The sequence below is a fragment of the Nerophis ophidion genome, linkage group LG25 (assembly GCF_033978795.1).
Source record: "Nerophis ophidion isolate RoL-2023_Sa linkage group LG25, RoL_Noph_v1.0, whole genome shotgun sequence".
Lineage (NCBI taxonomy): Eukaryota > Metazoa > Chordata > Actinopteri > Syngnathiformes > Syngnathidae > Nerophis > Nerophis ophidion.
In genome coordinates, this window is record NC_084635.1 from 35445553 (window position 1) to 35468830 (window position 23278).

General features: G+C 42.6%; 1 protein-coding gene across 2 annotated transcripts in view; it reads right to left on the reverse strand.

The window, feature by feature from the left end:
• Positions 1-23278, reverse strand: part of rasa3 (RAS p21 protein activator 3) — a 108277-nt gene that overhangs the window by 61280 nt on the left and 23719 nt on the right. For both annotated transcript variants that reach the window (XM_061887066.1, XM_061887067.1), the window contains exon 2: positions 9943-10060. In XM_061887066.1, coding sequence (XP_061743050.1) covers positions 9943-10060 — 118 coding nt within the window. The remainder of the gene's footprint in view (positions 1-9942; positions 10061-23278) is intronic.

Here is a 23278-nt window from a genome sequence, read left to right on the forward strand (position 1 = left end):
CTTCTACAATTTCTTAGTCTAAAGCTTTTGTTTCCGGAAGAGCGCTGTTAATTTGCTTGACCATCAGGATAGGATAGAATAGATCTTCATTGTCATTGCACAAGTACAACAAAGTTTCATTCATGGACTTTTGGCAGAGCCATTCAAAAACACCAGAAAACTGTAGATGCGTTGTCTTTTTGCAGAATTTTGTGATAATTTTGTAGCTTTAACATGTTTACTGACACAAGCATTTAGCTTTTAGACACACCATCCTGACTCACGGTTTCAACATTTGGTTCTTCTTCAAGTGTATTAAATTACTTTCTGCAACCATTGGCCTTCCCGATGTAAAGCAAGGGGGGACAATTTTGAGATAGTGCTAGAGTAATATCGTGAACTCTTTAGCCGAATACGCCAAATTCATATAACATGACATAGGCCAGTGTATGACTCAAAGTCATATACCTTGGTTTCTTGCGCAATTGGCGCCCATGTTAACTACCAATCTGTGACTTAATAGGGTTGGCTGATCTATTAAGACACGACCCAATCGGCACACATGTTTATTCCCAAACCGTGACTTAAAAGGTTGGAGGCAGAGCACGCAGACCATGGCTAATGTTGCCGGAAGGCACAGTACACATGGGCTGCCCGGCTTACATGATCAGTTTTTCATTTTGACAGAAAAAATATATGTACTGCTTCAAGTTGCATTTCTTTTAAACTTGTAGTACCTGATATCGCAACCAACATAACAGAATATTATCATACCTTTCTAAACGTTGTTAAATACTTAAAAATCTGCTTGAATTACGATTTTACAGCAAACTATCCAACACATGAATAAAAAGGACAATACATTTGACCGTGTTCTTAACAAAATATTACTGTAAATTGGAAAAAAGAATACCATTTTTTGTGGTAAAATTCTGACGCATCTGCCTTCATTTGAGCCAAGGAACCCCTGTGATCAGTGAAAAAGTTCTGCATTCTGGAGAAATCACAAGTGTTTGACAAATCCCTGCTCCGGTTGGAAATGTGGCGACGTCTCCAGGATCCGCTTAACTGGCAGAGACAACCGCTTGCATGCATGCGTTGTTAAAAAAGGCTGAAAGTGGTCTTCCAAAGCTGGATTGCCTATTTGCATTCTTCTATTAATCATTGGGACTTCACAGCATGTTTGACAACAAAATTGCTATTTGTGGCCACAGGCTTTTAAACAACCATGGAAATTCTGGTAATGAGTCTCATGAGTTTGGCCCGCGAGGTCTAATTGAACAATTACTGACTCTTTGACTCGGTAATCCATCACAGAAGTAAACATCTTCAAATATATCATTCAATTTGACGAGTTGCTCCTTTCTCCTTGTGGAGGAGCACGTGGCAACAGAAGTCTAATAAGAAACAGCAAATACTTCAGTGTCTGAAATACACAAGTACAAGATCCAGTTATTCTGTCATGTAAAGATTTAATACGAATATTAGCATCTTTAAATCGGCAGTCGTAATAGCTCAATCGTTTGTCTACAAACCCCAAAACTAGTGAAGTTGGCATGTTGTGTAAATGTTAAATAAAAACAAAATACAATCATTTGCAAATCCTTTTCAACCTATACTCAACTGAATAGACTGCAAAGACAAGATACTTAATCTTCAAACTGGAAAAACTGTCATAACGGGGCGGGTTTTTGCTCCTTGCTGCGAAGTTTGTTCTCCCGGGATGCAAACGGACTTTTACGGACAAGGGTAGCAGGTAGGAACATATTTATTAATCTACTCCAAAATAACAGGCAAAAACTCTTAACTGTGGCATTAAATAAGCAAGACTTACTGAGGCATGAAACAAATAACTAGCTAAAAAACTTGGGATGGGACATTGAACGAGCAGCATGAACTAAGCATGAAACTGTGGCATGAAAAGAGCAATGACGCCAGGACGACTAACTGGCAAAGACAGGCTTGAATAATAGTCTCTTAATTAGAGCAGGTCTCTGTCCAAACACCAGCGGCAGGTGAAACTATTGAGTCGCCATGGTAACTAAACAAACAAGGGAGCGCAAACAGGAACTAAAAGAGTCCAAAACTAACAAAAAATATCAATAACATAATCCAGACCACAGATCATGACAAAAACAGTTATTTTTTGCAAATATTCGTTCATTTGGTATTTGATGCCTGCAACATGTTTCAAAAAAGCTGGCACAGGGGGCAAAAAAGACTGAGAACATTGAGGAATGCTCATCAAACACTTATTGGGAACATTCCACAGGTGAACAGGTTAATTGGGAACAGTTGGGTGCCATGATTGGCTATAAAAGCAGCTTCCATGAAATTCTCAGTCTTTCACAAACAAGGATGGGGCAAGTGTCACCACTTTGTGAGCAAATTGTCCAAGACATTTCTCAACCAGCTATTCCAAGGAATTTAGGAATTTCACCATCTACGGTCCGTAATATTATCAAAAGGTGCAGAGAATCTGGAGAAATCACTGCGTGTAAGCGGCAACGCCCGTGACCTTCAAACCCTCAGGGGGTACTGCATCAAAAATCGACGTCAGTGTGTAAAGGATATCACCACATGGGCTCAGAAACCATTCAGAAAACCGCTGTCAGTAACTACAGATTGTTGCTACATCTGTAAGCGCAAGCTAAATCTCTACTACGCAAAGCAAAAGCCATTTATCAACAACACCCAGAAAAACTTCCAGCGTCGCTGGGCCTGAGCGTTTTTACCACAGTGGTAAAAATGCCTCTGTGCCAACTTTTTTGCAATGTGTTGCTGCCATTAAATTCTAAGTTAATGATTATTTGAAGTTTGAACATGAAATATTTTGTCTTTGCAGTCTGCTCAATTGAATATAAGTAGTAACGGAATTGCAACTCATTGTAGGTAATCGTTTTTTATTTACGAGTTACACCATGTGACAACTTCACTGGTTTTGGGTTTTGTACTAAAAAACTCAGAATATGATAGTATCAGGCATTTCAGAACATCAAAAAAACACAATTATGATGGTCCAGAAATATCTTTTAAAGCCCGGGTGTCAAACACGTTTTTTAAGGACCACATTGCAATAACGAATGCCTTCACAAGGCCGTTTGTAACAATTAATATACCGTACATTCCGGTCTGTAAGCTGCTACTTTTCCCGACACTTTGAACCCTGCGGCTTAAAAAACCGTGCGACTAATTTACAGATTTTTCTTTGATGACGTCCAACATGCGAATAGTTTAAATTAAAAAAAAAAAGCATATACACTGAATTGATGTAGAATACAATAGAATAGAAAGTACTTTATTGATCCCTGGGGGTAAATCAGCAACACTTAAGTATTTTTTTACATGTGAAAAATATAAATACAGTCTCTTATACATTTAAGTACAGTCAAATGTGTTATTGTTTGTGCTGTGGCGCCATTTTTTGGACGAGTTTTCTCACTGCGGGTGCTGCAGTGTCCTTCCATTTTGTGCTTTCAATCGGAAGTAGAAGTGCCGTGCCGTCTTCTAGCCCTCCGTAGCCTTTCTGCTAGTATGGATTCTTCCTTCATCACTCCTAACAACGTTTGTAAGTTTTACAATATTACTAAAACTGTGTATACTTACTAAAGCGTCCCATGTGTGATGTCTGTAGGCGTGCTTTCATGCATATTTGCACGCGCTATCGTAAAGTAATCAAGCCAGCGTTGTAAGCATCAGCTAATATGTCAACACGTTTACAAATGAAGTGAAGTGAATAAGATTTATATAGCGCTTTTTCCTCAAGTGACTCAAAGCGCTTTACAAAGTGAACCCCAATATCAATACAATTAAAGCAGTGTGGGTGGCACTGGGAGCAGGTGGGTAAAGTGTCTTGCCCAAGGACACAACGGCATTGACTAGGAAGGCGGAAGCGGGGATCAAACCTGCAACCCTCAAGTTGATGGCACGGCCGCTCTGCCAACCGAGATATACCGTGTCTGTGTGAGTGTTATCAACTTACACTGGCATTCTTTTTGTATTGTTTCTGTTTCACAAATTCCACAGTAAATTCACCAAAACGTTGCCATGGAGTTATTGAGTCTGTTTAGCTGAGTGGAGAGCATGACCATGACATCTGTTTTGTTTGATGAGCCGTTTTACTGCCGTGTTACCAGCACCGTTTGCAAACAAGGTATGTAAATTAATATTGACATAATCCTTCTGTGTAAATAACTCATTTCACAATGTAGTTATCTGCGACATACAGTCCGGTATGCGATAAGGAGGCGACTTGTCCAGGGTGTACCCCACCTTCCGCCAGATTGTAGCTGAGAGAGGCACCAGCGAACCCAAAGGAAATAAGCGGTAGAAAATGGATGGATGGATGGATATAGACCGGTGCGGCTAATACATGGGAACATATTTTCCCCCCAAAATTAAGTGGGTGTGGCTTGTGTGCGCTCGATCCAAAAAAGATGGTCAAATTATGTATTTATGTATAATAGCCCTGTTACACAATTTGCATCAGCAACTGCATTTGATTATTATATTTTTTACTACCAAATGATGAATACCTTGCTTCCAAATTGTACGTTGACAAGCAGATATCTAAATTTTCATTTTTGCTGATTATTAGGACCCTTCAGTCCATAAGGGTAGAGTCCACCCATCTCTTGTTGCTCTAAGGCTGTCTAAAATGAGAAGAGGTGACTAGAACTGACGCTTAACAATTTACTCTATAGAAAAGGAGTAAGTAAAAACAATTGAAAAGCCAGAGTGGACCGAGCTATAAAAAGGTCGAAACAGTCTCTAAAATGGTCAAACGCTCGCCTGTCTCTCATTCTTTTGTCCTCCTCGTTTGCACAGCAACCGAAACTGAAAGTTAACTTGAAACCACCAACTTCACTCTCTCTACGGGCTGGTACTTCATGACACCATCAACAAATAATAATAATGAATAATAATGTATGTGTATGAGAGTGCATAGATCAGAAAACAGGTTGAGCTCTTCATGTGTGTATCTCTTCTAGGCCAAAACTAGTCATTGGTATTCAGCCAAAAGGAAGGAAAGTATTCTCCTAACCCAGAGGTGTCAAACTCCTTTTCATTCAGGGCCACATCGCAGTTTTGGTTGTCCTCAGAGGGCCACATTTAACAATAAGTAATATATGAACATACATGTGTGTGTGTGTGTATAATACATATACATATATACATATATATATATATATATATATATATATATACATATATATATATATATATATATATATATATATATATATATATATATATATATATACATACATATATATATATATATATATATATATATATATATATATATATGTGTGTATTAGGGCTGCGAATCTTTGGGTGTCCCACGATTCGATTCAATATCGATTCTCGGGGTCACGATTCGATAATATATCGATTTTTTCGATTCGATTTTTGATTCAAAAAGGATATTTTTCCGATTGAAAAGGATTGTGTATTCATTCAATACATAGATTTCAGCAGGATCTACCCCAGTCTGCTGACATGCTAGCAGAGTAGTAGATTTTGTAAAAAACTTTTATAATTGTAAAGGACAATGTTTTATCAACTGATTGCAATAATGTCAATTTGTTTGAACTATTAAAGGAAGCAAAAATCAGACTTATTTGATCTTTGTGCAAATATTGGACACAGTGTGTTGTCCAGCTTATGAGATGCCATGCAAGTGTAAGCCACTGTGACACTTTTTGATTATTTTTATAAATGTCTAATGATAATGTCAATGAGGGATTTTTAATCACTGCTATGCTGAAATGATAACTAATATTGATACTGTTGTTGATAATATTCACTACTTTTGTTTTGTTCTGTGTGGTGTTTGTGTCTCCTCTCAATTGTTCTGTTTATTGCAGTTCTGAGTGTTGCTGGCTCAGATTTGCTTTTGGAATTGGATTGCATTGTTATGGTATTGTTGTGTAGTGCTTTGTTGGATTGATGAAAAAACAAAACAAAAAAAAAACCATTTAATTAAAAAAAATTAAAAATGAGAATCGAGTCTGAATCACACAACGTAAACGATTCGATTTTTTCCCACACCCCCATTTTATTTTTATATATATATATATATATATATATATATAATACATTACTTTTTTTTTTTTTTACATAAGCTGAAAACATTTTTTTTACATTTTTCTTAAAAAACTGACAGCTCAGTCACCAGAAAAAAGCAATGTTGTTTTTACAGCATATAAAAAAATAGAATAAATGGAATGGAAATTGTAGCCTGTATGTTACTTAAGTAAAGCACTGTCGAAGTATTAAGTAAACAATGAATTATATAACTGGGCTAGATCAGAAGAAACTAAATTCAGCTTTAGGAATGGAGAGTAATGAAGACTGAACACAGGTTTTAAGTTTAAATGGTACCAAATTATATTACAGAATTATAGGAAAAATAAACAACAAACAGACATGTAAATTGGAATGGCCATTCACATTTTCAACATAAGTTACAGAACGTTCAATATTTACAATGTGATACAGTACTTGTTTTTACCAAAGAGGGTATAAGCGCAACACGACACTTCATTAAACGACCTCGCAAAGTCCACGTTGTGGTGGCAGTGTCCAGAGGGGGTTTAGTGAAGGTAGTAACAAGGTAAATGTGGAAGTTGAGAGGACAGAAATGAATACGTTGCGTTTTGGAAACCAAAGGGAAAAAAACAGAGCGGCTGCTGAGGAGCCTCCTACCTGCCCGGGGCTCGCTTGGCTGGATTCAGTTCGGTTGGTTCGGTTCCAGGCATAAAGCTTCAGACTCTAGCTCACCATCCAACATGTCCTGTACAACAAGGGCAGGACCAGTCTAGCTCGCCATCCAACATGTCCTGTACAACAAGGGCAGGACCAGTCTAGCTCGCCACCCAACATGTCCTGTACAACAAGGGCAGGACCAGTCTAGCTCACCATCCAACATGTCCTGTACAACAAGGGCAGGACCAGTCTAGCTCACCATCCAACATGTCCTGTACAACAAGGGCAGGACCAGTCTAGCTCACCATCCAACATGTCCTGTACAACAAGGGCAGGACCAGTCCAGCTCGCCATCCAACATGTCCTGTACAACAAGGGCAGGACCAGTCCAGCTCGCCATCCAACATGTCCTGTACAACAAGGGCAGGACCAGTCTAGCTCGCCATCCAACATGTCCTGTACAACAAGGGCAGGACCAGTCTAGCTCGCCATCCAACATGTCCTGTACAACAAGGGCAGGACCAGTCTAGCTCACCATCCAACATGTCCTGTACAACAAGGGCAGGACCAGTCTAGCTCGCCATCCAACATGTCCTGTACAACAAGGGCAGGACCAGTCTAGCTCGCCATCCAACATGTCCTGTACAACAAGGGCAGGACCAGTCTAGCTCGCCATCCAACATGTCCTGTACAACAAGGGCAGGACCAGTCTAGCTCGCCACCCAACATGTCCTGTACAACAAGGGCAGGACCAGTCTAGCTCGCCATCCAACATGTCCTGTACAACAAGGGCAGGACCAGTCTAGCTCGCCATCCAACATGTCCTGTACAACAAGGGCAGGACCAGTCTAGCTCGCCATCCAACATGTCCTGTACAACAAGGGCAGGACCAGTCTAGCTCGCCATCCAACATGTCCTGTACAACAAGGGCAGGACCAGTCTAGCTCGCCATCCAACATGTCCTGTACAACAAGGGCAGGACCAGTCTAGCTCGCCACCCAACATGTCCTGTACAACAAGGGCAGGACCAGTCTAGCTCGCCATCCAACATGTCCTGTACAACAAGGGCAGGACCAGTCTAGCTCGCCATCCAACATGTCCTGTACAACAAGGGCAGGACCAGTCTAGCTCGCCACCCAACATGTCCTGTACAACAAGGGCAGGACCAGTCTAGCTCGCCATCCAACATGTCCTGTACAACAAGGGCAGGACCAGTCTAGCTCGCCATCCAACATGTCCTGTACAACAAGGGCAGGACCAGTCTAGCTCGCCACCCAACATGTCCTGTACAACAAGGGCAGGACCAGTCTAGCTCGCCATCCAACATGTCCTGTACAACAAGGGCAGGACCAGTCTAGCTCGCCACCCAACATGTCCTGTACAACAAGGGCAGGACCAGTCTAGCTCGCCATCCAACATGTCCTGTACAACAAGGGCAGGACCAGGCAATTTTCTAGTGCGCGCACACGAAATATATTCAGGTACTAACTACTAAATAATACTACTCTATTCAAATAGCAAGTATATTTGTTAATATTGTACAATAAATTCATGAATACTATTAGAATAAATAATTTTTATATCAAAATATTCATTCTTTAATATTATCAAAATCTACCAATTGCCTCCACAAATAAAGTGCATAGCAGACAGTGGTTGACTGGACTGCATCATAACATGCATTGGATGCATAGCATTGACAAGCATCAAACAATTAACAATTAACAAATAACAAGCATCAAACAATTAACACAAGCCAGCAACAAATCAGACAATTGTTGACAGTGCTAAGGTTTCATTCAGTTGACTATATTCTGAGAAACAAATGAGACAATTGTTGAGAGTGCTAAGGTTTCATTGAGTTGACTATATTCAGTTAAAAACAGACATAGAAGTAGATGCTAACAGCTCCATTCAAAACCAATGTAGCGGCTAAGCTACACAGATGCAACTCACCAATTCCGCAGATAAATCCCACTTAAACACTCTCGCACGACACCACGGCTTTAGTAGTTGGTTCCTGCAGTTCGACATTATTATATTTCAGTTAAAAGCTTAGTTAATAATTAAAGCGTCAAAAGCGAGTCACATAGTCGCTCTTCCTGGAAGCAGCCCACTACCGGGTTTGATGCTTCCCGCAATAGGTCACATGACCACGTGACGCAATGACGCATGCGGTCATGTGACCACGTGACGCAATGACGCATGCGGTCATGTGACCACGTGACGTAATGACGCACGCTAAGACACGAAAATAAATAGGATATTTAATTTGGATTTGAAAGGTTATTTAAATAGAAAGGATATTTAAGTAAAATGATATTTAAATAGAAAGATATTTAATTAGAAATAATATTCAATGGGGTTTTGAGAGGATATTTAAATAAAATTATTTAAATAGGAAGATTTAATTAGAAATAATTTTCAATGGGGTTTTAAAAGGATATTTAAATGAGGATATTTAATGGGGTTTTGTCACCCAGGTTACAAAATGACAATACCGCTGTTTTTAGCATTAAAATTTGAACAACAGAGCTGCCAGTTTTGTTTTGTTTCTACAGTAAAATCCTGTTTTAATGTTTTTTTTTGTTTGGTTTTTTAATGCTTTAGTGTCTTACTGTAAACTGAAAAAAAAACAGTACCAAAGTTGATTTTACGGTAAAAAAAACTCAAATTTAACCGTAAAATCTACTGTCAATTTTACAGTCTACAATTTCATGGATCATTTGTTTTGAAATCATAAGTCAAGCAGGTATTTAAGTACAGAATTTACATGTTTTTTAACAAAAATATCAACATTTGGAATACATGATAATATAATATTTAGATTTTGATAATATTGAATTTTAAAAGATATGCAATTGCATGCAGTACATGATTTTTAATGTCAAAACAGGAAATAACAAATAGAAAAGATTAAGCATTTTATTAACGCATATTATTTCAAGGCTTTCGCGGGCCACATAAAATAATGTGGCGGCCCAGATTTGGCCCCCGGGCCTTAAGTTTGACACATGTGCTCTAACCAAAGAAAAATGCTTGGAATATCTTGTGGCATGATCATATTATATTAAAGTTTAGAAGATATGCATGTAATATATGTTTTTCAGTCAAAATGGAAAGAACAAATGGCTCTTAAGTCAACACCAGGTTCCAAACTGAGTCCAACAGGACGGCGATATCTCTGTGTATGCAATATTTCATGATGCAACAATGATGATTCTCATGGTTTCTCAATGTTCTCGGGCATACCAGAGTGACTTCTCAACGATTTTAGTCCTGAAGACTTCTTCTTGATCCAGGTTGACAGTACAGTAGCAGTCCCTCATCCTGTTTGGCCCCGGGTACGGAGGGATGTTCTTTGCTTCCCCTGCAGGGAGAAGAAAGGCGGGGGAGTGGTTTTTATTCAGGAAACGCTCTGGCACACCGCTGGAAGGGATTTTTTTTAAAGAATAGCGACGGCATTAAAACAAGTCTTATGTGAGTGGGCCCATAAAACCATATCAACACACGGCTTTTGAGGGCAGTCACCGTTGTAGCCGTCAGAGTCCACGAAAACAACTTCAAAACCCTCCATCAATCTTTTATATACACACTGCAAGATTATCATGTAGTAAAAGACACTTTCATAATATGTAATATGTACAATATACACACTGCAAGTATTTATATCATGTGGTAACAGACATCTTCATAACAATATGCAATATTTACAATATTTACTGTATTTTGGTCATTTTAATCACTGCCGGAATTAATTCCTTGGCGCATTTATTTCCGTTTTTATGAAAACTGCGTTCCATAAAACAATAAATATGACTTGGTGGGAAGAGACAAAGTAAGGTTGGTTGCATGAACCAAGACACTCACTACCTGAGATCAATGACCAGTGGACCAATGGCGTACCAGTATGAACTATCATGTCTGGTTACACCGTTTTATTGTTTTGCTGGTGATTTTTGGCCTGGAGGGAGAACAGAAACTAAAAATGAAGAAATTGTGGCTAGAAAAGGAAAAGTTGCCTAGACAGTATCGCAGTTTTTTTTGATGTATTTAAAACAAAAGATAGTCCTTCACCACGCTCCTTTATTTGCTTTTTAACCCTTGTCCTTTCCCAATTGGGTATACGGAAACAACAGATAGGAATTCAACTGCAGGGCTGTATAAATAAAAATAAATTACAAAGTATAACAAATGTGCTACTTTAAAATAATAGTAATATTTTAATAACAATTACTGCATGACAAAAAGTCATTTCCAACTTGAATAGGAATAACAGACCAAAAACATGTTACACAGTCGTAACTTCCTGGCACGAAACCAGCAGGAAATACTTCTCAGGTTTCTCTATGTTTGCATTTTTCACACTTTTGCACAATTTTGTTACACTTTATTGAGCATTTCTTACATACTCCTTATTTTTGCACCTTCATTTTAAGAGCTTGTTGGTAAGTGTTTATTGTGATTTTACAATTTTGTTGACATTGTTTGACTGTTTTCCAAGCTTGTGTTGACATTTCCTTTCTGCTTTGATACCCGAGGGGATTTTAATCAGAGGAAGTTTACATTAAAAATAAAAATGTTTACAGGCAATTTATTTTTCCATCTCTTTTTGATAGGTCATAAAAAATATCAATAAGTATCATTAACAAGCGATACAAAACACAAAAGCCTTCGAGTGCGTACACCTGTTCCCGCTTTAAATGAAACACACATGCTCTCCACACGCCTCCAGCGTCATTACATCATCAAATCCCGCCGCATGTGTAATGAGCTTACTCGGCCCAGTGTGGCTACTTTTAAACGGGACACGGCGTCATGCCATTCACGTATCCTTTGTCCCATCTCTGAATGAAAGGAACTGTGTGAGGCTCAGTCGGTTCATTGAATGCTTGAGACAGATTGTGCTCCCCTTTCACAAGAATGTGGTCCAACCAACGCCACCTTGACACACACACACACACACACACACACACACGCACACACACACACACACACACATGCACGCACGCAGACACACGCACACCCACTCACAAACATACACACACAGACAAACAAAGGTGGCGTCCTGGTCCCCTCAGGAGCAATATATTCTCTTTCCTGGAGCCACAGATAAACATAAGTCACTTCCTGGTTGGCCCAAGGGACCCCCGGTCTCACTTGCACTGTTATGTCACACATGTGTTAGCAATACTTACACTTGCACTGTTATGTTACACATAACAGAAAAAATAGAAGATTAAAATACAATAAAATAAAATAAAAAAATCGGTGTAAGCCTGAGCCCTGGAGAGGGGGTCCAGACTGAGGCCAAGGGAAAAAAACAACAACAACTCATAGCCATAGCACACATCCCTCTCACATGTGTGTAAGAGGGAAACATCAGACATCAATGAACACAGAGGACATTAAAGACATTAAAGCATCAGATACAACCACGCACTTCTACATACAGCTATGAATAAAAAGTAAAAGAAACATATACACTGTGGTGGCCTCTGCGGTGTTCCACGCCATCGTCCGCTGGGGAGGAGGGAGCATGGCCAGAGACAGAAGCAGACCCAACAAAGAAACCAAGAGAGCCGACTCCACTCTCGGCCAGTGTCCAGTCGGCATGGATGAGCGAGGATACGTCCAAGGAGACTGAGGTGTCCGACACCTGCTCACCCAGCCAAGACACCGCGAAGCCTCTCCGTCCCAGCGCTCAGTGCCAGTTCTGCAGTCCTGTCCCCTCATCCGCAGCTCCTCCAGTCTCTCCAAACAGACTCTGGTGTGGCAGACACCCAGCAGCTGGTCTCCATGGCCAAAAGGCTCCCGGGAGGCAGATCCAGAAGGCCACAAAAAAGCACCCCAGAGGTCACGAAAGTGCCACCCCTTGTCCCACAGTCCCAAAGGGTCCCGGAGCAAAAGGCAAAACAACACAATAACACATGAAACAAAAAGGAAACACAAAAGGATGACACAGAGCTCCTGCCTACAGCAGCGACTACAGCAGTGCCATCCTGGGAAGAAAAAAAAAAAAATAAATCAAAAAAAAAATATATATATATAAATACCTAAATGTTTATTGTCTATTGTGAGCGAACTGTGGTGCCGTATTTCCACCAAGGCTCAATAGAGTACTTTCTATTCTATTCTATGGTTACACACATTAATTACAGCACAGAAAGCACAAACATGAAACGCTAGAATTATTTTCATATCATCAATTTCACAGACTGTGACTGGACGCGCTTGCAAAAATTGGTGAGTTTTCGTGCATGTTAAGGGACTCAAAATGGGAACAATTACAATAGAGCCCTAATGAAATAGATGTTCTAGTTCCTGTGATGGGGGAAGTGGCAAGAGTTGACCTTTGACCCCATATAACTGGCTGTAAAACACATTCCCTCCTCGAAAAGATCGTCCATTTATCAACGCGCGAACACGGGACATTTAATCAATTTGCACTTGCAATGGCATCTCCGCACGGAGCCCGTGACGCTCATTTTAATAACGCCACAAGCATTTTAGTCGACACATATCTCCACGCGTGGCACAGTGACAGCGCCACCGTAACGACGTCACGCTGTCATGTGTCCTCCCTCGGATGAGGTGACTAATATCGTGCGGGTCACAAAGCACCCGCTGGAATGAAATTACACCCTTGGTGCAAAATGTGGGATTTAAGGTAGCTTTGTTGTGATGAACCAATTCAACACATTTCCGACAACCACTTCCTGCTTCCACAAATGGACCGATGTAGAAAACAAACATACTGTTATTGCAACGTTGCTGTGGTTACGACGAGGGATGTAACAATAAACGGTATTAAGGATAAACCGCTGTAAAACTGCCAAAGGATAGTATTACTGTTTTAAATCAAAGCAACAATGGTGTGGAGGGAGGGGTGGCCTGCGGGTCTGCCGCGGGACAGGGTGTGCGAGGACCGGCCTCGAAGACAGCGACAGGTGAGTAAATGGCCCAGGTAAGCCTTGTTATCTAATCACCTGTCGCCTTTATTAGCAGCAGCCGGTACGAGACACGGGGTGGGAGTTGGGAGCTGGAGAGAGAGCGAGAGACACACGCCTAAAACAGACTGCTTAAAAGCAATCCAGACCATTGTGGCAAAATCATTTTTAAAAAAAAAGTCAGTTGCCTCCTCTCAGAGCGCGCTCAGTCCGCGTGGTGCCGGTGCTGGGGGCTCGGCTGCCTCCATTGTCCTTTCCCCTCGCGCCTCACCGCCAGATGGTCCTCCGCGAGCGTCACTGCCGCTGTCAGGTCTTGGGGCCGGTGGTAGCGGACCCAGGCCGCCGTCCTCGCTGGGATTGCCTCCAGGAACTGCTCCGTGACCACCCGCTCCATCACCTGCTCGTCGACTTCGCCCGGCTGCAACCAGCTCGTCCGTTGCCGCATCCCGGTGATGTTGCCCCAACAGGAACGGGCGGTCCTCCGGCTTCAGGTGCAGCATCCGGAACCGGCGTCGGTGGTCCTCAGCGGTGCAGCCGGTCCGGTCCAGCACCGCCCGCCTCAGGTTCAGGAAGTACACGTGGGAGGCCGCCGCTAGGCTAAGCACCGCCCACTGCGCCTCCCCCGCCATTAGCGGCAAGAGTCTCCCGCCCCAGTCTTCCTCGGGCCGCCCACACACAATGTCAATACAGGCCTGGGGGTCCTCTGTCTCCTCCATGCGTGGAACGGAGACGGCCGCTCCCACCTGGTCCGCCATCACCTGCACAATTTGGGTCTGCTGGGCCAGCTGGAGTTGGAGCGTCTCTATTTGGTGCTGCCTGGCCGCTGTCACCTCTACGAGAGTCCGCACTACTACTACCAGGGGGTCGGCTTCCATCTTCGGCACTCGGGTACGTTGGGCGCCACTGTAAACTTCTCTTTGCCGTGAGGGTTCTCCTCAGTCCGAGAGATCTTCCGTGAGCCCGGTAGACAGTTTGAATACGGCCTTTTTATTTTGCCACAACGGTCTGGATTGCTTTTCACCAGTTTGTTTTAGGCATGTGTCTCTCGCTCTCTCTCCAGCTCCCAACTCCCACCCCGTGTCTGCTGCTAATAAAGGTGACAGGTGATTAGATAACAGGGCCCACCTGGGCCATCTACTCATCTGTCGCTGTCTTCGAGGCCAGTCCTTGCACACCCTGTCGCGCGGCAGGCCCGCAGGCCACGCCCCCCTCTACAAATGGTAGTAACCACACTTTGATAAACCCGTAATTACTGCTCATTAACAGGAGACACAAGCTAGCACGCTAATGGCTAGCAAGCTAGCGTAAACACACATGAAAACAAGAGCCATTAAGGTCTTTCCCCATAAAGACATGACATACCCTAATCTAAACACATTCCTGTCTGAGCAACTATGATATTCAACTCTACACATTCAAACTATATTCAAAACAGACAATAAAACGCTTACAAATTGAAGCGGAAGAAGAGCTCAAATAAAAATAAGTAGCCAGAACAGTATTTAATGAATATTTGTACATGCTATCATAAGGTAATAAAGCTAGCGTCGTTAGCATTGACTATTAGGCTAAGATGTACACGAGCCTGTGATGAGGTGGCGACTTGTCCAGGGTGTACACACCTTCCGCCCGAATGCAGCTAAGATAGGCTCCGGGGACGCCCGCGACCCCAAAACGGGACGAGCGGTAGAAAATGGATGGCTGGATGGATGTTTACGAGCGTCTGTGTCAGTATTATTAACTTACAATGACATTCTTTTTGTATTGTTTCAGTTGAGTAGTGGGTCCATGAAGATGGCTTCTGTTTTGTTTTATTTAACCGTTTTACTGGCACCATTTACAAACAATTAAGGTATGTCAGTTTACATTTACAAAATATTTCTGTGTAGTTGAGTCATTTTACTGCGACTTATATACAGTGCGGCGAGTTGGAAAATGTTTTTCTTCTGAAATTTAGTGGGTGGGGCTTATGTGCACTGCAAAAAGTGAAATCCAAGTAAGATGAAATATCTCAAATAAGAGGGATATTTTCTTATTTTCTGTCTGATAAGATAATTCTTCTCACAAAGAAGATTTTATGTTAGTGTTTTACTTGTTTTGAGAGTTTTTGGTCCTAAATGATGTCAGTAAGATATTACAGCTTGTTGCTGAGACTTGATGAGCTATATTGAGTAAAACATGCTTAAAGAGGAACATTATCAGCAGACCTATGCAAGCGTCAATATATACCTTGATGGTGCAGAAAAAAGACCATGTATTTTTTTAACTGATTTCCGAACTCTAAATGGGTGAATTTTGGCAAATTAAACGCCTTTCTGTTTATCGGTCTTTTAGCGATGACGTCAGAATGTGACGTCACCGAGGTAACACACCCACCATTTTCATTTTCAACACATTACAAACACCGGGTCTCAGCTCTGTTATTTTCCATTTTTTTGACTATTTTTTGGAACCTTGGAGACATCATGCCTGGTGGGTGTGTTGTCGGAGGGTGTAACAACACTAACAGGGAGGGATTCAAGTTGCACCACTGGCAAGAAATCTGCCGCCAGACCCCCATTGAATGTACCAGAGTGTCTCCACATTTGACCGGCGATGACAGACATGGCACAGAGATGTATGGATAACCTGCAGATGCATTTGCAACCATTAAGTCAACCAAATCACAAAGGTGAGTTTTGTTGATGTTGTTGACTTATGTGCTAATCAGACATATTTGGTCACGGCATGACTGCCAGCTAATCGATGCTAACCTGCTATTTACGCTAGCTGTATGTACATTTGAAACTAGATACCCACATTTAATGCGAAACAAACACTTACCAATCGACTGATTTAAGTTGCTCCAGTGTCACAAGATGCAAAAGTCCTGATCGTTTGGTCCGCACATTTTACCGGCGATGCTAATAAGGCAGCCATGCTATGGGCCACTTCATTAGGTACACCCACGCTATGGCCGAATAGCGTCAATAGCTATTCGCTCAATAGCTTCAATTTCTTCTTCAATTTCGTTTTCGCTATCTGCCTCCATACTCCGACCATCTGTTTCAATACATGCGTAATCTGTTGAATCGCTTAAGTCGCTGAAATCTGAGTCTGAATCCGAGCTAATGTGGCTATATCTTGCTGTGGTAACCGCCATTGTTTGTATTGGCAGCACTGTGTGACGTCACAGGGAAATGGACTGTGGTTTCGAAGATAGCGAAAATAAGGCACTTTAAAGCTTTATTTAGGGATATTCCGAGACCGGTAAAATTTTGAAAAAAACTTCAAAAGATACAACAAGCCACTGGGAACTGATTTTTATTGTTTTTAACCCTTTTGAAATTGTGATAATGTTCCCCATTAAAACTAGAACATCAAGTGTTGCAAAGTTGTGTCATCAACACTCACTTGTATAAAACTGACTTTTTAAAATAATAATTTCTTATTTCAAGCATGGAAAAAAAAAATCATGACTTTGACAGGATTGTGTCTCATAATTAAAACAGATGAAAGCCAAATAGTTTTTGCTCTTTTATTTTCAATGAAACAATAGAACATACGTACTCATACAGTAGCACAGTTATTAGAAAGAATATACTTATTTGAAGGTATTTGTGGGTTCATTGAGGTTAGCTAATTTGACTTGTTTTGGAAAGTCTTGACAAGTCAAATTTTCTTGTTCTATTGGCAGATCATTTTGCTTAGTTCAAATAAAATACCCCTCATTTTTGTATTTTTTTTCTTGTTTTTGAACACTGACTTTTTTGCAGTGTGCGCTTTCATATTTGGGGAAATGTGGTATAAACGTAAAAAAGTAGCGCTTTTTAGGTAATGAGGAAGGACGAGATCATAGATTGCTATGTATGGTGACAGAATTGGAGCCCTGCCCCCGCACGCAGCCACAATCCTCCAAGATGGCCTCGGGGCCTTTGTCTTGTCCTATTTTCTCTCGTACCACCTTTTTGCTACACTGACTCACTGTGGCCTCCTCAAGGATGGACCACTCGAGAAAAAAGAGAAATGCTTTATGAAGAAACCCTTGAAGAACGGAATCATAACGAATCCAATGCATAAACACATCAATGTAATTGTGATCATTTGCATGTGTCACGACGGGGAGGGGGAGGGGGGGGGGTTGTTCTCCCGAGATGCAAACTGACTTTTCCGGACAAGGGTAGCAGGTAGGAACAGATTTAATAATCAATTAACCCTACACAGCAGAAATGACAGCAACCAAAACAAAAGGAAAGCGTGCCGTTCACACGAGAAGCAAAGGCAAAAAAAACATTGGACATGAAACATGAAACTATGGACATGAGAACCTCACTAAACTGTGGCATGAAGCAAATAGCATTAACTACGGAATGGCATGAAATAAGCAAGACTTACTGTGGCATGAAAAGAGCAATGACGCCAGGAGGACTACCTGGCAAAGACAGGCTTCAACAATAGTCTCTTAATTAGAGCAGGTGCATGTCCCAACACCAGCGGCAGCTGAAACTAATGTGTTGCCATGGTAACTACACAAACAAGGGAGCGCAAACAGGAACTAAGAGAGTCCAAAACTAACAAAAAATAACAAAAACATAATCCAGACCACAGATCATGACAGCATGATGTGTGGTGACAGCTTGTACTGTTGCACATCCATCCATCCATTTTCTACCACTTGTACCTTTATCAGGGTTGCGGGGGGGGGGGGGGTGTTGCAGGAGCCTATCTCAATCCAATCCACTTTATTTATATAGCACATTTAAACAACAAAATGTTTCCAAAGTGCTGCACAACAATACTAAAGACAACATTCAAACAATATCCTGAGCTCCACCAATGACTGAATAAAAAGAAAAAAGAAATACATATAAAACCAATATTAAATAAATATGATTAAAAACGATTTCAAAGGGTAAAACCAATTAAAAAAGTAAATAAAAAATCCACATTTTTAAAACACAGAAGACAACAGAGGACCACACAACTCACGTAGTGTTAAAAGCCAGAGAATAAAAATGGGTCTTAAGACGAGACTTAAAAGAGTCCACTGTGGGAGCAGTTCTAAGATGGAGGGGCAGAGTGTTCCAGAGTTTAGGGCCGACCGCAGAGAAGTTTTAAGTCTGGTCCTGGAGTGAGCTCTCGGACCTCAGGATTGTAAGTTAGGATGAGGTCTGAGATATAATGAGGTGCCAGTCCATGGAAAGCTTTAAAAACCAAGAGCAAGGTTTTCAAATCTCAGCTCTCCCGTCCAAAGGCAAAACCTAGTAACTCACTTCTAGCTGATTTTGAGAAAACAAAGGACAACCAATCTATCTTGATGCTGTCTTACAAAGATCTACAAAGTCATCAAACGTATAGATGTTTTCTTGAGCTTTCATTTTCTTGCCGATTGACCCATGGATTGAATCTGCTCTCATGAACGTGTGCCCTTTCTCCAGATATTTGATCACAATCTCGGGTGGGCCCCATTCTGCGTTTGCACATTGGGCAAGAGCCGTGTACAGCGTCCAGTTTTTATTTTGACCCCCACAGTTATCTGGCCAAAAGAGTATGCAAGGGGAAGAATCAAGAAGACTACATTTAATGAAGGTGCTTGCAACGTCCTGAGCCAATCTTCCAAATATCTCCTCGTGCCATAATATCACATAGTCGGCCCCCATTCCTGCAAATGTCTCATTAAAGACAATAAGGCGACTGACAAAGAAGCTCCGATTGGTCCCTTGAGATACTAGGTTTTTCTGTTGTATCTACGCGGTTCTGTGGTAGTTGCTAGGTCCTGCCATGCGCGTAACAGCTTACTTACGGATCAAATCACAACATACACTAATGTAAAGAATATCACCTAGGAACTCCAAAATTATCATCAGCTCAGTTTTCACCAAAATTGAGTTACTGGGTTTTGCCTTTGGACGGGAGCGCTGCATTCGGGCGGAAGGCTAGGCACACCCTGGACGAGTCGTCTTCATGTTTTCCCACATAAAACTACCGACTCTGAAGATAGGGCTCAGCCTGTGTTTCCCGAGACGACAAATGGACAAACCACACTGGGACAAGCGGTGATGAAGCGCCCTGAAGGGAGTCTGCCAGGACGCCACTGGGGGTGATTCATACATCACAGTTAACAACAACAGCGCTCATTCACCGCTGAATGAGACACCCGAGTGCTAAAACCTGATTCAGTCTCCTACACAGCCTTAGACAGTCTGGCTTATCTCCACCGGGTGTCCTTCTCTTCTTCCAACACACTTTGTTACTTTACTCTCTCACATTCATTCTGTCGCTCAGCAGTAATCCTCATTTCCTGCCGTGGAATCCTCTTCCAATATTTGTTTTTCTCTCATCCAAGACCCAAAAAGCCCCTTTATTGGATTGCAGGATCCAAGTTATCTTTGTAACCAAACTATCATGGAAGTACAGCTTTCTGGGGTCTACTGTACGTGTGTATGGTCAGTGATTGTCTTTGTCCATCCATCCATCCTCTTTCTACCGCTTGTCCCTTTTGGGGTCGCGGGGGTGGGGGCGCTGGGAGCCTATTACAGCTGCATTTGGGTTGAAGGCGGTGTACACCCTGGACAAGTCGCCACCCCATCACAGGGCCAACACAGATAGACAGACAACATTCACACACTAGGGACCATTTAGTGTTGCCAATCAACCTATCCCCAGGTGCATGTCTTTGGAGGTGGGAGGGGCCTATCCCCAGGTGCATGTCTTTGGAGGTGGGAGGGGCCTATCCCCAGGTGCATGTCTTTGGAGGTGGGAGGGGCCTATCCCCAGGTGCATGTCTTTGGAGGTGGAAGGGGCCTATCCCCAGGTGCATGTCTTTGGAGGTGGGAGGGGCCTATCCCCAGGTGCATGTCTTTGGAGGTGGGAGGGGCCTATCCCCAGGTGCATGTCTTTGGAGGTGGGAGGGGCCTATCCCCAGGTGCATGTCTTTGGAGGTGGGAGGGGCCTATCCCCAGGTGCATGTCTTTGGAGGTGGGAGGGGCCTATCCCCAGGTGCATGTCTTTGGAGGTGGGAGGAAGCCGGAGTAGAACCCATGCAGTCACGGGGAGAACATGCAAACTCCACACAGAAAGATCCGGAGCCCGGTATTGAACCCAGGACTACTCAGGACGATTGTCTTTGTCGTTTGGACAAAAAAACAAAGCTACAAGATACAACACAAAGAATATTTCCACAGGGGTGTCCGAAGTGCAGCTCAGGGCCCATTTGCAGTCTGTAGACCAGGGGTAGAGAACCTATGGCTCGAGAGCCAGATGTGGCTCTTTTGATGACTGCATCTGACTCTCAGATAAATCTTAGCTGACATTACTTAACAGGATAAGTCATGAATAATTCCGCTGGTAATCGCAGTGTTAAAAACAACGTTAAAAATATAAAACATTCTCATGCATTTTAATCCATCCAACCGTTTTCTACCGCACATGTTCAACAAGTATTTTATTTATTATTGGTTCTGCTTCAGAATAACAATGTGATCCAAAAAATAGGAGACTTATTGTACCCTAAAAATGTTGGTCTTACTTAAAAATGCACTCATTTAGTTGTATTCAGGCTTCAAAAAATATTCAATGGCTCTCACGGAAATACATTTTAAAATATTTGGCTTTCATGGCTGTCTCGGGCAAAAAGGTTCGGGTCCATGCTGTAGACAATTATTTTAACAATCGTTAGCATTTTATAATTACACATGCTACATGCTAGCTTTTTTCCCGCAAATTCTGCAGGAATACACCTCTGTGTCAAATATTTTGTTAATTGACGGCGTTATATAATAATAACGAGTAACGTATTTTTCGGACTAAAAGGTGCACTTAAATCCTTTCATTTTCTCAAAAGTCGACAGTGCGCCTTATAACCCGGTGCACCTAATGTACGCAATCATTTTGGTTGTCGAGTTTAAAGTTAAAGTAGCAATGATTGTCACACACACACATGCTGGGTGTGGCGAAATTATTCTCTGCATTTGACCCATCACCCTTGATCACCCCCTGGGAGGAAGTGTTTTCAATTTAGAAGAAAATAATAACAATATGACTCCTTTATTGCACCCTACTCTATACTCTGGGCAGGGTTCTTGAGGGTGCAGGGGGGTTTGCCCAACCAGTCTACATGTGCTTTGTGGACTTGGAGAAAAGGCATTGGACCGTGTCCCTCGGGAAGTCCTGTGGGGAGTGCTCAGAGAGTATGGGGTATGGGACTGTCTGATTGTGGCGGTCCACTCCCTGTATGATCAGTGTCAGAGCTTGGTCCGCTTTGCCTCCAGTAAGTCGGACACATTTCCAGTGAGGGTTGGACTCCACCAAGGCTGTCCTTTGTCACCCATTCTGTTCATAACTCTTATGGACAGAATTTCTAGGCGCAGTCAAGGCGTTGAGGGGTTCCGGTTTGGTGGCCGCAGGATTAGGTCTCTGCTTTTTGCAGATGATGTGGTCCTGATGGCTTCATCTGACCGGGATCTTCAGCTCTCACTGGATCGGTTCGCAGCCGAGTGTGAAGCGACCGGGATGAGAATCAGCACCTCCAAGTCCGAGTCCATGGTTCTCGCCCGGGAAAGGGTGGAGTGCCATCTCCGGGTTGGGGAGGAGACCCTGCCCCAAGTGGAGGAGTTCAAGTACCTAGGAGTCTTGTTCACGAATGAGGGAAGAGTGGATCGTGAGATCGACAGGCGGATCGGTGCGGCGTCTTCAGTAATGCGGACGCTGTATCGATCCGTTGTAGTGAAGAAGGAACTGAGCCGGAAGGCAAAGCTCTCAATTTACCGGTCGATCTACGTTCCCATCCTCACCTATGGTCACGAGCTTTGGGTCATGACCGAAAGGACAAGATCACGTGTACAAGCGGCCCAAATGAGTTTCCTCCGCCGGCTGGTGGGTCTCTCCCTTAGAGATAGGGTGAGAAGCTCTGTCATCTGGGAGGAACTCAAAGTAAAGCCGCTGCTCCTGCACATCGAGAGGAGCAAGGTAAGGTGGTTCGGGCATCTGGTCAGGATGCCACCCGAACGTTTAGGGCACATCCGACCGGTAGGAGGCCACGGGGAAGACCCAGGACAGGTTGGGAGGACTATGTCTCCTGGATGGCCTGGGAACACCACAGGATCCCCCAGGAAGAGCTGGACCAAGTGGCTGGGGAGAGGAAAGTCTGGGCTTTCCTTGCTTAGGCTGCTGCCCCCGTGACCCGACCTCGGATAAGCGAAAGAAGATGGATGGAATTATGGATATTGCGCCCTATAATCTGGTGCGCTTTATATATGAAAAAAGATGAAAAATGGACCATTCTTCGGCAGTGCGCCTTATAAGCCGAGGTCTAAACAACACAAACATTCACATTATTGGCGGATTCTAATTAATGTTTTGCAAACAATTATTTTGTAGACCCAAAATAGGTGAAATTGGATAACTTCCCAGTGCACACCAGACAAGTGGTTGAAAAAGACTAACTTAGAAAATGATTGGCTGAGTCCGCTCTCAGTGCTGCTTGAGTGATTGCCAAGTAAGTAACCCAGATACCAAAACAAACATTTTTCTCATCTTTTATGTTGGTCCATTGCTTCTATTTTTCTTCTTTCAAATGAGTTTAGCTTCTATTTCTGGTTGCATTCCCTGTCAGCCCTTCCCCTTTTTCTTTCTCTGGGGGTTGGAGTGGGGGCAGGGGC